Source organism: Onychostruthus taczanowskii, unplaced genomic scaffold (genome assembly GCF_017590055.1).
Source record: "Onychostruthus taczanowskii isolate IOZ18803 unplaced genomic scaffold, ASM1759005v1 scaffold82, whole genome shotgun sequence".
NCBI classification, from domain to species: Eukaryota; Metazoa; Chordata; class Aves; order Passeriformes; family Passeridae; genus Onychostruthus; species Onychostruthus taczanowskii.
Genome location: NW_024506112.1, coordinates 3,948,174 through 3,960,759, shown reverse-complemented (window position 1 = coordinate 3,960,759; position 12,586 = coordinate 3,948,174). Strand labels below are relative to the sequence as shown.

The 12,586-nt window shown below is 39.2% G+C and overlaps 1 protein-coding gene across 1 annotated transcript in view; it reads left to right on the top strand.

Annotated features, from left to right (window-relative positions):
* PPP3CA (protein phosphatase 3 catalytic subunit alpha) overlaps window positions 1-12,586 on the top strand; it is a 169,738-nt gene that overhangs the window by 140,604 nt on the left and 16,548 nt on the right. Inside the window, exons 9-10 of the mRNA XM_041424476.1 lie at window positions 6,959-7,084; window positions 9,726-9,800. Of these exons, the coding sequence (XP_041280410.1) occupies window positions 6,959-7,084; window positions 9,726-9,800 (201 nt within the window). The remainder of the gene's footprint in view (window positions 1-6,958; window positions 7,085-9,725; window positions 9,801-12,586) is intronic.

The following is a 12,586-nucleotide window of genomic DNA, read 5'->3' as shown; positions in this document are numbered from 1 at the left end:
CTTTTACAAAAGTTAATGATGTAGGGGCTCTGCTAACAACCTAAGAAGTGCAGGATGAATAAGGAATGTGTTCATTTTCTTGGTAGGATCATTGCTATTGGTGGAGAAATGTGTTTACTCTCCTGGCTGACTGCTTTGGGTCAAAGGCTGAGTGATCACAAGTCTGTACAAGGAATGTGGTAGAAAGTGTTCTCCTTTTGCTCTTTAGGCATGGAAGCAGTTCTGTGCAATGAAGGCAATGGGTGAATTATGTGAAACTTTGTCTTTAAGGCAAATGTTAAAAGGAAAGCAATGATTCACATTGTTCAAAACCTTGACTTTGAAACCACAGAGTCTGGCTGGTAAAGAGAAGTGCCTCTCTGTTATCTCCATTTCCAAAGAGAGCATCATTTCCCTTGTTCTAGGATGCTCTGCTGTGGCAGGCAGGTCTTACACGTGTTGGAAAGCCTCTTTGATGGAAAGCTGTACACCATTTGCTGTGGGGTTATCTGTGGCCACAGCTGGAGTTGGTGTGCACTGCCAATACCTGCTCAGAGTGAGCTCAGGCAAATCAGCACTGATGCTACATCAGTGCCTGTGTGCCACTTCTTAACTTCTTGTAAATTCAGAGGCTGACCTTTAGCAGCTTTGTAATGGATCTCCATTGAAATTATCTGCCTCCTTTTCTCTCATTAGAAGTTTTGATGCATTATTTCATGTGACTGATTGCACTGTGTCTTGGCATTTAAAGTACATCATGCATAGTTTATCATTCTGCATTGCTCATACATCTTTATCTTGAAAGTGTGTGCTTGCTTCCCTCTTCAAGGCAAAAACCCACTATCGTATAGAATGAGTCCAAAACATGGCTACTTGTTGGCTTCCTTGGTTTGCAGCAAGTGAATTTACTGAGAGCACAATTTCTGACTGATTTCAGGAGAAAAGGGAAGATATTTCCATCCAGAGGTGTTGTCAGGACAGTTGCTCTAGCTGACTCATCATGCATTGGTGCAGAACCTGATTGATTTTTACAGGTCATCTGGAGGTTTGGTTACTGTCAGTCCTTGGAAAAGGAGTTATTCTCCTACTAGTGAGCACCTTCCTGTCTAGTATGCATTCTCAGTGTTTCTCTGGTTGTCAGCCAACAGTCACCCTGAATAAATTTCTGAGAGGTTTCAGCTCCCACTGGCATTAAATGGGTCATTTTTAAGTGCAGTATTGTTTAGGATAAATAATTTTTTTAAAAGCTGCAAGAGGCTAAGAATGCTCATTTTCCCCCCCAGGTTGGTAGTTCTCACAGCCATTAAAGCAGATGTAGTTTCTTGAGCTTCTTCAAAGCACTTCAGGAGTAGACCTGTTTGCCAGCTTTATCCAGAGGCTCCTTCAGTCCCTGCTGGAGAGCAGACATGGGATCAGATCTGGGAGCGGATATATCCTCAAAGGGCAGTAGGGGAGGCAAGAATCTCAGTGCAAAAGAACATTTGGCAGGAATGGGTGAAGATAAGCTACCCAAACAAGCCCCTGTTCAGCAAAGCTGCTGCTAATAGTGCTGCCATGGAGCCTCTGCATGGGCTGCCTCACAGGGCTGACCCACCATGGGAGCCTCTTCTGGCTGTGCTGGGTTCTGGCACCAAAGGGAGTTCCCTTCATCCCTTTGGTGCTGGCTGTGTCACTCGTGCAGGCTGTGTGTGTCACACGTGGCTGCAGCTCCTGTCACAGCCCCAGGCCACACACACAGAGCTTCAGGTGCCAGGGGGAGGTTTGGCAATTGGGAGGCTCCTGGCAGGGCTTCCCTCTTTAGTTAAGGAAGACACAGAGAGAGGCTTTCAGAGGGTGATTCAGAGACTCAGAAACTTCCTCAATACTGGGAGCCTTGTGTCCTCCTTTTTCCCTTATTATCCTTCTCAATTACTGTTATTAATTCCTTCCATATTCATTATAATGGAAAGCATTTGCAAAGGGAGGGAATTTTTTTGTGGTTTTTGGCAACTTCTGAGCAACTGTTCAGTATCTTCACAGCTTTCTCAAACATTTATGCTTTCATTTATTTTATTAAAAGGCATAAAGATACTCTAAGATTATTATTAGTACTCGTTACAAGAAATACCAGTGCATTGGTGTTTCTTCTAAGACTACTGCTTCTGGAGAGAAAGCTGATGCAAGAAGATAAATGTTAATTGGATTGTGGTAGTTACCAGTGACTTCGGGGCCTCAGAGATCATTTGTGCTGATCAAGAAACTCTGAGAAAGTTGTATAAGTACAGACTTGCCCCGGGCTCCAGGGTGCCTATAACTAGGAGAAATTCTCAATAGCAGCAGAATAAGAGGGTGCCAAAAATTACCTTGTGATATGATCTGGCCTTGTATTGTGTCTAAACTTTCATTCCTGCATTCAGTATTTCTTAATGCCTTAATTAGGGCTTGCTGTAATGCTGTTTATGGACACCCCCCCAAGAAAACTAAAAAATAAAAATCAAGTGAAAGATTCCATAGAAGTTCTATAGAGGCAGAAAAGCTACTTGTAAAACACTGCTAATACTGGCATTTTCATGTCTGGCTGTCACTTTGATGTAAGTGCGTGCTTTTTGGCTGAGTGAGCAATTTTAACTTGCTGTTTAAAGACAGACTGTTATCTTTTGAACACTTTTAAAACATTAGGTTTTATAGTGGAGAGAGAACGACCAGAGAATCCAAAGCTATCAAAAAAATCCCCAGCATGAAGTTTCTTCCAATGTGCTGCAACATACGTGTGTTGTTTCCAAAAGGAAAAGCAGGAAAAGAAAGTCAATATGCAGGAATGTTTGGGATAGTAGAAAACCATCTGTAAATCTGTATGCCTGTTATTGTATGTAAGTTATGTGTCAGTGAAGTGTGTGTAAAGTATCAGCATGAAGTATACCGTAGTGTACCTGATCTAGATGGATCTAATGGGAAAATTATTTTCACCCAGAAAAAGACAGAGTAGTATACCTGGAAGGCAAGGATGATCTGTGAGAAATGTTAGCACTTGGAGGGGAAGAAGAGAGATGTAGCCTCTGTTTGCCCTATGAGTTTTCTTTAATGCCTTATCTCAGCTGCTGTGATGAGTTCTTGTCACGGAAACAAAAGCTTTTAAGGAAGAGTTGTCAGGGTATCTAGGCCATCTCATTGCTGATGCAGAGAAGTTTGCCAAAAGTGATTTTTGCAGTCTGTTGATTAAATCTTGAATGTTACTTGGCTGTTTCTTTGAAAGATGCAGTTGCACGTGTAAAATAAAAATCTTTAAAATTTTATAAGGGAAGATATTTCCACCTACAATTATTGTCACTTCTGTGCTGGATTATTTAGACCGTTGCCTTTTATAGTAAATAATTTTTGTCCTTTGATAATATTTAAACTCATTTTAGTAACCCTTATCCCTGACCTGACTTGGGCAGAAAATGCTGTGGTTACTTAGCAACTCTCCTTGAGAATGCATTGTTCCCAGTTGCACAGTCAATGCTGAAGTTAATTTGGCATTAAATCAGAAATTGAAATTCTTTCTTAGGTGTGAAGAATTTGAGGGACTTTTCACTGATTCATTTTCTAAATGCAGAATGAATTTTTGGAAATAAAATTACAAGAAAATTAGTTAAATTGTTTGCTAGAAATATTTTTAGGTTCTTCATCTAAACATATTCTGGGCTAGTATTTCTACCAAGCTCATTATTTTTTTCCTCTGATTGTTTTTTTATGATGGAAATGTTATTAATTTACCTTGAAAAATGATTTGGCAGATCATGAAGCAGGATATGTTATGTCTTTGAGAAATTCTGAGCTGTCTGTCACACAGTTTAATGTTGTTCTCATGGCTTCAGGCCTTAACCTACCTCCACATATATAATCTTTTAAAGCCCCATTTGAGATGCCAGAGGGTCTGAGACATCCACTCCGGTCCAGATGTGATAGGTGTGACAGAATTGTTCCAGGCTCATCTTTAACTGAGGGAGACTTAGGAGGTGCAGCACTAGCTGCTGTATCTAGCCCTGAAAAGATTAGAAGGGCTGTCTCCATTTGTAGCCAAAGGAAGGAGGTTTCTTACCTGCACAGCTTCAACACCCATATTTCCAGCCTTTGGGTAGCTGTGTTAAATGCTTCGAGCTAAACGGTACAAATTCCCTTTGCCTGCTGCATTAGTGTTTCATTTCACTCTGGTGTGATTTCAGCATCCAATATCTCAGTTTACTAGCATTGGAAAGAATGTAATGTCATTTGGGCTATCTGCACATCTTCGCTTTACAAAACATTAGCTTTTAAAACTTATTTGCAACAGCAAGTACCAAAATTAGGTTAAAGTGTGTGTATCTGTTAAGAATAATAAAATAAGATTCTTGCTCTGGTTGGTGATTATACAGGATAATGGCTGATGGCTTGGTCTGCTAGCATCTGTCTGTGTTTGGAAAGAAAAGTATTGGGGTTGCAGCCTGGAATAATAAGCAAATGTTGGCTAGAGTCAGGTTTTCCTCTGTTATGGATTTCATTACCAAAGGAACCCATCCCACTTCTGTCTCCTCCATCAGCGACTGTGTGACCTCCACCCTTGTAACCTTCAAAAGCTGTGCTCTTTCAGGGCTGCTGGCTCTCCTGTAGCTTCTTAGGCATCCAACTGACATGGACTAAGGAATGAAGCAGAGTTGAAACCCCCAATCTTTTCTGAGCCAACAGAGAGGAAAAAGAAATCTATGACCAGAAGAAAGCACAGAGGCAGATAAGCTCAGGGAAAGTCCTGCTGTTACCTGAGAATCTGATTTTCTACTTGATCCAGGCAAAGTTTTCCTCTTCTGACTACTAAGTAATAATCAGAACTGTACATTCATAACGAGAGCTGATTTGCTTCATGTTAAATATCATCTTCATTACTTACCTAACCTAAAATATTTTGTGTGCATTGTGCTTGTAAATTACAGATTTTTAATTGAAAATGCCAAAAAGTATTTGTGATACTGGTAAACTACCCTCTTTTATTCTTTTAAGAGGAGGGTTATTTTAGAAGGCTTCTCTGTTATTACCCTGTGTAAAGTTATTTTGAAATAATTTCTTGAGGAAATGCACAGGTCATTTACAGGGGAGAATTTTTTAAATACTATTATTGTAACTTTTGTAAGATATTCAGATATATAAATTAATAAGGTGTTGTGAGGATTTTTTTATTATAGTAATCTTAAATTATCTACCTTTCAAAGGAAACAACCCAACTAAAACCCATTTTTATTTAATTTTATGTTTTGCAACTGTTTTTTATAGGGTTCAGGCTTTTTCAGAGGCCAGTTTTAAAAGTTCTTGTAAAAATTATTTTTTATTCAAATTTTACAGAATTTAGAAATAGACTTAGTAGATGAATTGAAGAAGTAGTGGGAAGGGGAACTACCTCAGTTCACTAAGATGATGAATTTGAAGTTTTAGTCCTTCTAAATGAATCTGTACAACCATTAAGTGGTTCTTTTTGTGTGGTTTTGACTCATTTTTTCTGTAAAGCCACAAACTATTTATTTTTATTATGCAGTTGTGTCACAGTAATAGAAGAAGAATGAATTTTGATCTGCTGCATGTGATTTCAGCCAAAATCTCTTGGAAATATTCAGAGCATTGACACTAGTTTTCTCATTTTTGTTAATAGCAGTATTAAGCCACTTTTTTCTTCTACTGAGGAGCAGATTGACTGCCAGTTGTCAGACTGGGATGGGCAAGAGTCAAATGTGGTTTATTTAAATGGAGGGTGTCTGCCTGGAAAAAGTTCACTTTATTGCTGCTTTCTGTGTCTGTCAGTGAGGATGTTTCAGAAACTCCCAGGTCACTCTGGACTCTGTCAATGAGCACAAAATGGAATACATTTAACATCCTATTAAATATTTTTCACAGCCTGAAGCAACAGCCTAGTGTGTGAAAAAAGGTTTCTTCTTTGATTGACACACAGTGAAAAGAGAGAAATAATCAGAAGGAATTGTTCAGCCCCTTCAACCAACACTGCATTTCCTACAATGCTGCCTCACATTGCAGTTGTGCTATTTTACTGCTGGTTATTAAGTGATAGCCAGTCCCTGGAACTACATTCCTCCCTGGGGAGACAGAAGTGGGAAGGCTGGGGGAAAGGGGAAAGCATAGCATGAAACACCTTTTGTTGACTGTTTTTGTTGCTTGTGTTGATTAAATATCCTGCGTGCAGTCTCCTGTAACTGCATTGTTTAAAGAATTTCATGTCTTCAAGTCACTTTGGTGATAATCTCAAAATTACAAAATTTTTCGGATTACCATTTCAGATATGAGCCTGAAGTCCATTAACAAAAGTTAACACTGAACTTGGTGCAGTGCTTTAAAAAGTGGGTGTGGCATAAATATCTGTATTTCTGCCTGTGAACAGACATAGTCTGTGTGTTTGTGTGTTGATAAGAATGATGAGAATGCTAAATGGTGTAAGACAAATTGTATTAGTATTGATTCATATTACAAGGGAGCACATTTTTGTGTGCCTAGAGTTTGCATAACATGAGAAGCAAATGTCATCTCAGGTACAGTACTGTGAATGAAATATGTTGAAAATGTCCATCAGAAGAGCAGTGTTCAGACTCTGAGTCATAAATGCTTTTTTCTGTTATCTCCAAAGCATGGTTGTGAGGAGCTCAGATAACTGTGTGAAATGGGGGCTCTGAATGCTCTGCTTCATTCCTCACTGGTGGCGGATCCCAGAGCTCGCGTTCTTGGCTGCTCAGAGATATTAATTCACTTACCAGCCCATCTTAGTGGCAGGGAAAGCTGTTGACACTGCTTTCAGACTGAAAACAGCTTTCCACTTCAGTGAGGCTTTATCCTACTACAACTGGCATTCAGGTGGTGCCACTGGATCAAGTGGGTGGAAGCTGGTGGGCAGCTCTGTGGGCTGTGCATGCTGTCAGCATTCCTGGACTGGTAGCCAGTCACACACATGGCTGATGTCTCTTCTGTTTCTTTTCTTTCTTCCTTCTAGCTGCAGTATTGAAATATGAGAACAATGTTATGAATATCAGGCAGTTCAACTGCTCCCCTCATCCATACTGGCTTCCAAACTTCATGGATGTGTTCACCTGGTCCTTGCCATTTGTTGGTGAGAAGGGTATGTATGTAAATCAGTTCTGTTCATAAAAACTGCAAAATGGTTTCTTAGTCACTGTGCATGTGGCCTCATTTATTTTAAAGGGCAAGAATAATTTGAAGACAGATATCTTGCTTTTGAGGACAAAGTTGTAGAAATGGGGCTGAGAGGGGCAAGCAATTACCAGTGGTTAATCACACTTCTCATATTTTTTTATAATTTCTACTCTTTCCAGGTGATGATGCCATTATGTTTCTGCTGCAGAAATAGATTTTATGGCATTGCAGGCCAGAGGTGCATTCACTAAACAAAATTCTGGTTTGTTTTTGTGTTATAAGCTCTTGAACATTCCCTTGGATATCGCTTACTGCTGAATGGTTGTCTCAACAGACTTCACTACCTGGGGTTACATCTTCACTCACATTACCTTTATGGGTGGGTTGCTTTTTCATCAGCAAACACAGAGCTGGTGATATTAAGAGCCGGTCTGGCTTACTGTTCCTGGAGAGAGTAGAGGGATGCCAGTAGGAAGGAAAACTTGCTCTTCAGCCCCTTCTCTACACAGGCCATGTGGTGCCTCATCGCTGGCAAGAAGAGTCTAAAGAACACAAATGATATTTTATTGAAACCTGATGCTCTTGATGTTGCCTAAATGCAGCTTCATGTTGTGAATGGCAAGCACACAAAAGGCATGAAAACACTTTGGTCTAGCATATTAAATTAATACAAAATACAAACTGCCTAAACCCCAAGTCATTTATTCAGTGCCCGAGATGAAGCTTGCTTTGATCCATCCATTATAGAGTATTGCTGCAACAGCAATTACTGCCAGAAAACTCTAATAAACTCTTAAAAGCTGCTTGGAATAACAGCTCTCTCTTAATAGGCACTGGAAATACAGCCAGCTGTGTCTCGTACCTGCAGTCATGACCAGCTTTGTTTTGAGCTGCTCTTTTGTTTGAGGAAAGCTGCTGGTGAGACACCTGAGGTCTCTGTGAGCAAAGCAGATAGACAATGAAACAGGGATTAACAAAGAATAGGCAGCTGCTTGCACTAATGGAGACATTACATAATCCTCACTGATGCGTGTTGCAGACTCTGGTGAAGCAGATAAAACACTTTCATTTTCTTTGGCTGTAAACTCAGCCAGGCTGTTTTTAGGTTGGGCGTGTTCTCCACACACATTGCAGTCTTGTAAGATGTTCTGTAAGGTCACTTTTCTGAGGCTTCCCATCAGCAACCTGCTCAGGTGGGGCTTCAGGATGCATGGTCAGAATTGTTGAAGTTCTGAGACCATGGTGTTCCTCATTCTTCTTATGTCTTGGGGGTGTTTTTTCCTCCTTCATGTCTTCCAGTGGTCACACTTAACAATTTATTGGGAATTTTAGAGCCCAAAGAAGTGAAATCAGTATTTTCCTTTCTATGCAAAGCAATATTCAAGGATGTAAGAGTTGGTGTTCTACACAACTTGTTATTTATTTCCTTTTTTTTAATATAGATTTTTCCCTCAAAGGCCAACCAAGGTAGGAAGCTGTTAGCTTCACTGGTTGTTGTTAATGTGGAAAGTTTTTCCACTAATACTGTCAGAGGAAAATATTAAATCCTTCACTAAAGTAGGAAAAAATCTAGCTTTGTCCCACCCTTCTAATTTTCCAAGCCTTCATAGTAGTTAGAGAAGAGGATTTTAATAACTACTTGACTAAAAAATGTAGAGTTTCAACCTGTGTAGCTAGTACAAGTCTAGACAAGCCTAGTAACACTTTTAATGTTGCTTACTACATGTAGCTGTAGTGAAGTTTTTTTTAATCTGCTAATTGCTTCACATTTTATGTCATAACTTTGGCCTTTTTGTTCTCTAAGTTGCATTTTGTTGGTTTTGGTTTTAGCTGGGGTTCTTTTTTTCACTGTTCTTACTCTGTATGCTCTCTGGTTAGTGTCTCTCAGTTTGTCTCTCTGGAAAGAAATGAGACCAGGGTAGGGACAGCCTCTGGCTGACCCTTTCATGCCCAAGTTGCAAAGTAAGCAAGCTGAATATGGTCTAAATTCTCCAAGAATTATGTATCTGTTGAAAATAGAATAGTTCCACCTCTAAGGAATGTACACTGTCTGGTCTATTTGTATTTGTCCCTTGAATTCGAGGGACACCGAGGACATCTTACAAAAGTTAATGCTTTGTTGAACTTGAAGTAGTGTCCAAAACCTGGATAAATAAAGAAATACTCTATGATGCCTCTTGTTGTACCTTTTTCCACTGGAATTGTGTTCCCATTCGCTGGGCAGGGAAATCAAATCCTATTGCCGTTTAGGAGCAAGAGGAGAGGCGTCACTTTGTTATCCATGTTGAGTGAAAAGCAAAAAATGTGTTGAGGGGGAGAAAACAAATGTTACCTATATCACTGACAGTTGCAAAAAGAGAGATCATTAGCAGATTTTTTAAAGTCTGTTTGTTGTGTTCATTACATTTGGAAAAATATTTGTGGAAACTTATACTTTTTATTAGCTACACAGGGCACTTTCAGCTTCTAATACTACAGGTCCTGTTGTTTAAAAAGTGGGTGCCGTTATTGCGCTGAATTTTTATTCTCACTACTACAGCTGGAGTTGGCTCTCTGACAGCCAGGGAAGCTTAATATCAACATTTTGCACTTGTTTTCCATTTTAGTGACAGAGATGCTGGTAAACGTGCTGAACATCTGCTCAGATGATGAACTGGGAACAGAGGAAGATGGATTTGATGGTAAGAGCCTCTACCCTTGGTTGAGATTGTTTGCCTTGGAATTACTTTAAAAGATTTATTTACTAACCGTGAAACCATTTTCTGAGTCCCAGTTGAGTTCTATGCCACTGAAAGCAACTGTCATGCTAGACTCCAATGGAATTGCTTCCATTATGCTTCAAAAAGAATTAATGGCTCTTCCCTGATCTAAATAATTTCTTTATCTCATTCTTCTGGTTAAAAAACCTGCATTTCCCTCCATGAAATCTGGGTTATGTTGTCGTGAAGGGATCAGATGATTTCATGCAAAAGATCACAGGTATTCTCATGGTGAGTTTCATTATGTCAATGAAATATGCTTCCTGCAGAGCTCCTTCCCAAAATGTTGCTACTGTGACTTTGGAAGGCTTGTACTTGAGAGATTTCTTTAGTCACTTCTTTTGATGCACTTGAGTGTCCAAAAGGCTTTCATGAGCAATAGAATCATTAAAAATAAGCATGTAAACACAGATAGAGAATGTTTTAACCTGGTGTTTCTGCCAAGAGAGAAATGGTCAGTTCTGTCATCCTTTGGGTTGAAGTTTATATGATGATTAGTTGCCCTGTACGTGTTGGTTTGACTGTAAGTGGTACTTTGTATCTTAAAACTTGTAGATTCTTAAAAGTCAGTTTATTTTCTTTGACATAATTTTCTGTTAGGCTCTGCAAGAACAAATAGTAGCTGTCTAAAATGTCCCTTCTCAATTGAGAAAAGCTGAAAAAAATCCCATGTATCCCTGACATTCTTACTCTGAATGCTTTCAGTGTTTTAAAAAAAACTATGAAAAGTAACCATAGATAATCTATCTAACAAAAATAATATATGAAAAGGACAGAAATACTAAGAAATTATTTTAAAAAAGAAGAACCTAGAAAAATCTAACACTAGTGAATATTCTCAGGATGGTTTTAGGCAGAATGAATGAACTAGGAGAATGGAGAACTTTCAGTTAAGACAAATATATAATGAAGTTGTAATTAATAATTAAAATTCTCTTTCAAAGTATTTATTTTTAATCTTTGGAACAGGAAGCTAGATCACAAAGATTTTGCAAAATGTTTCCTTTGTGATGGAGAAGACTGGTATAGATGATAGTACTTCGATTTTATTCTGAAAAACCAGGTGGAATTCCCTGTTCTGCATCGGCCACAGAGTGTGGACATGAACAATTATCTTGCAGGACTTGGGACAAAGACTGAATTATTGAAACTGGTAATCAGTGAACAGCAGAAAACACCTGTTTGAATATTGTGCCCACTTTTTTTATCTCATGAAATTTAAATAAGTCACTACTGTGTAATTAAAGTAGCGTGTGAAATTGTGTGGAGGCATACGATGAGTAAAAACTGTGTCAAGTTAAATACGGTAGCAACAAACCATGTGCTTAAAATCCTTGGCTCAAGAAAGCTTTTAAGCAGAGGCTGAAATCCCACTGATTGCAATGCCTAAGGGGCTTTATGAGAAAGATTTCTGAATTAATTCAGCCTTGGCCTAATACTTCCTTTTAAAGTTGTACTGTCAGCTTCCATTGGGCATAGACAGGCCAATGCCTGTACTCTTTTTCTAAAACTTTGAAGTGTCATCATTCCCATCTTCAATTACAGTTCAGGAGCATGTTTTCAAAAGCAGAATCAGAAATATGGAGGTGTTAGGGGTCTTGAACAGCAGCCCTCTCCAGCTGTACGAGGGCTCTGTATTTACTGTGTTTTTTCTGAGGGGAGGGTGAACCCCCATCCCACCTCCCTGGGAGTTTTGCCATGGCACTGCTCCACACTTGGAGTTTGCAGCATTGCAGGTGTCTGAGCAGGGAGACAGGCTGGAATCCTCTGGGCTGGCATGTGTGTGTACTCTGTAACAATATCTAACAGCAGTAAAGCTTCCAGCTGAGGAATAACTAAACCATTCCTACTGCTGTACCACTAATACAGTTACCTAAATCTGCTCTCAGGCTTTTTTGTATGAATGATTTTTCTGTGTAAAACATTTTGGTAAGGAGGATAGTAGAAATGTAGTTGTCTTTAGCACTAAATGTAGCTAAATGTGTAGCTAAAAACCAGAGCTGGCATATGTTCATGTCTGCTTTCCCAGGTAATCAATCCCCTTAGCTATAAAAATGGGCAATAAAAATGAAGCTGTAAAAATGGACTCTGTGGCACTGGTGCTGCAGCTTGCTGTGGGCTCACACTTTTACCTACAGCCCATTGGACATGTTAGGCTCATGGGGATTGTACACTTGGAAGAGACTGAAGGATTCAGAAGTAAATTTGAGGTTGATTTAAATTTAAATACAAGCTGATGTCTGTAATGATTTCTTAGTGGGTTCTGATTTCTTATCTGTACAGCAAACAAAAATTCTCTTTCTCTTGAGTTCCCTCTTTTTTTTTTTTTTTTTTTTCTTTCTTGTTTTGGTTTTGTTTTGTTTTTTGAAAGCCTTGCCTTTTGGGGAAGAGAAGTACAAGATGTGTTTCATTTGTGTTCACAGTGAAACAGACCAGATGATTACCAGCTTAATCAAAACTGTTTCTGTAAGGACTGTCTGCTGACAGTCTTGTAGCGGCTCAATATTTCCACTGTTCTTCCTCAGTAATTTCTGTCCAGCTTCCTTGGAGGACCAGACCTGTTTACTGGCTGATTTTTTTTTTTTAGAAGTATTTCCAATAGAAGAAAATGGCTGATATCTGCAACAGCAGATGCATTTTGTTTTATGGAATGATTCTTAAAAATCATTGTTATTTTAAGATCATCAATAGTTCTCAGGGCTCGCTGC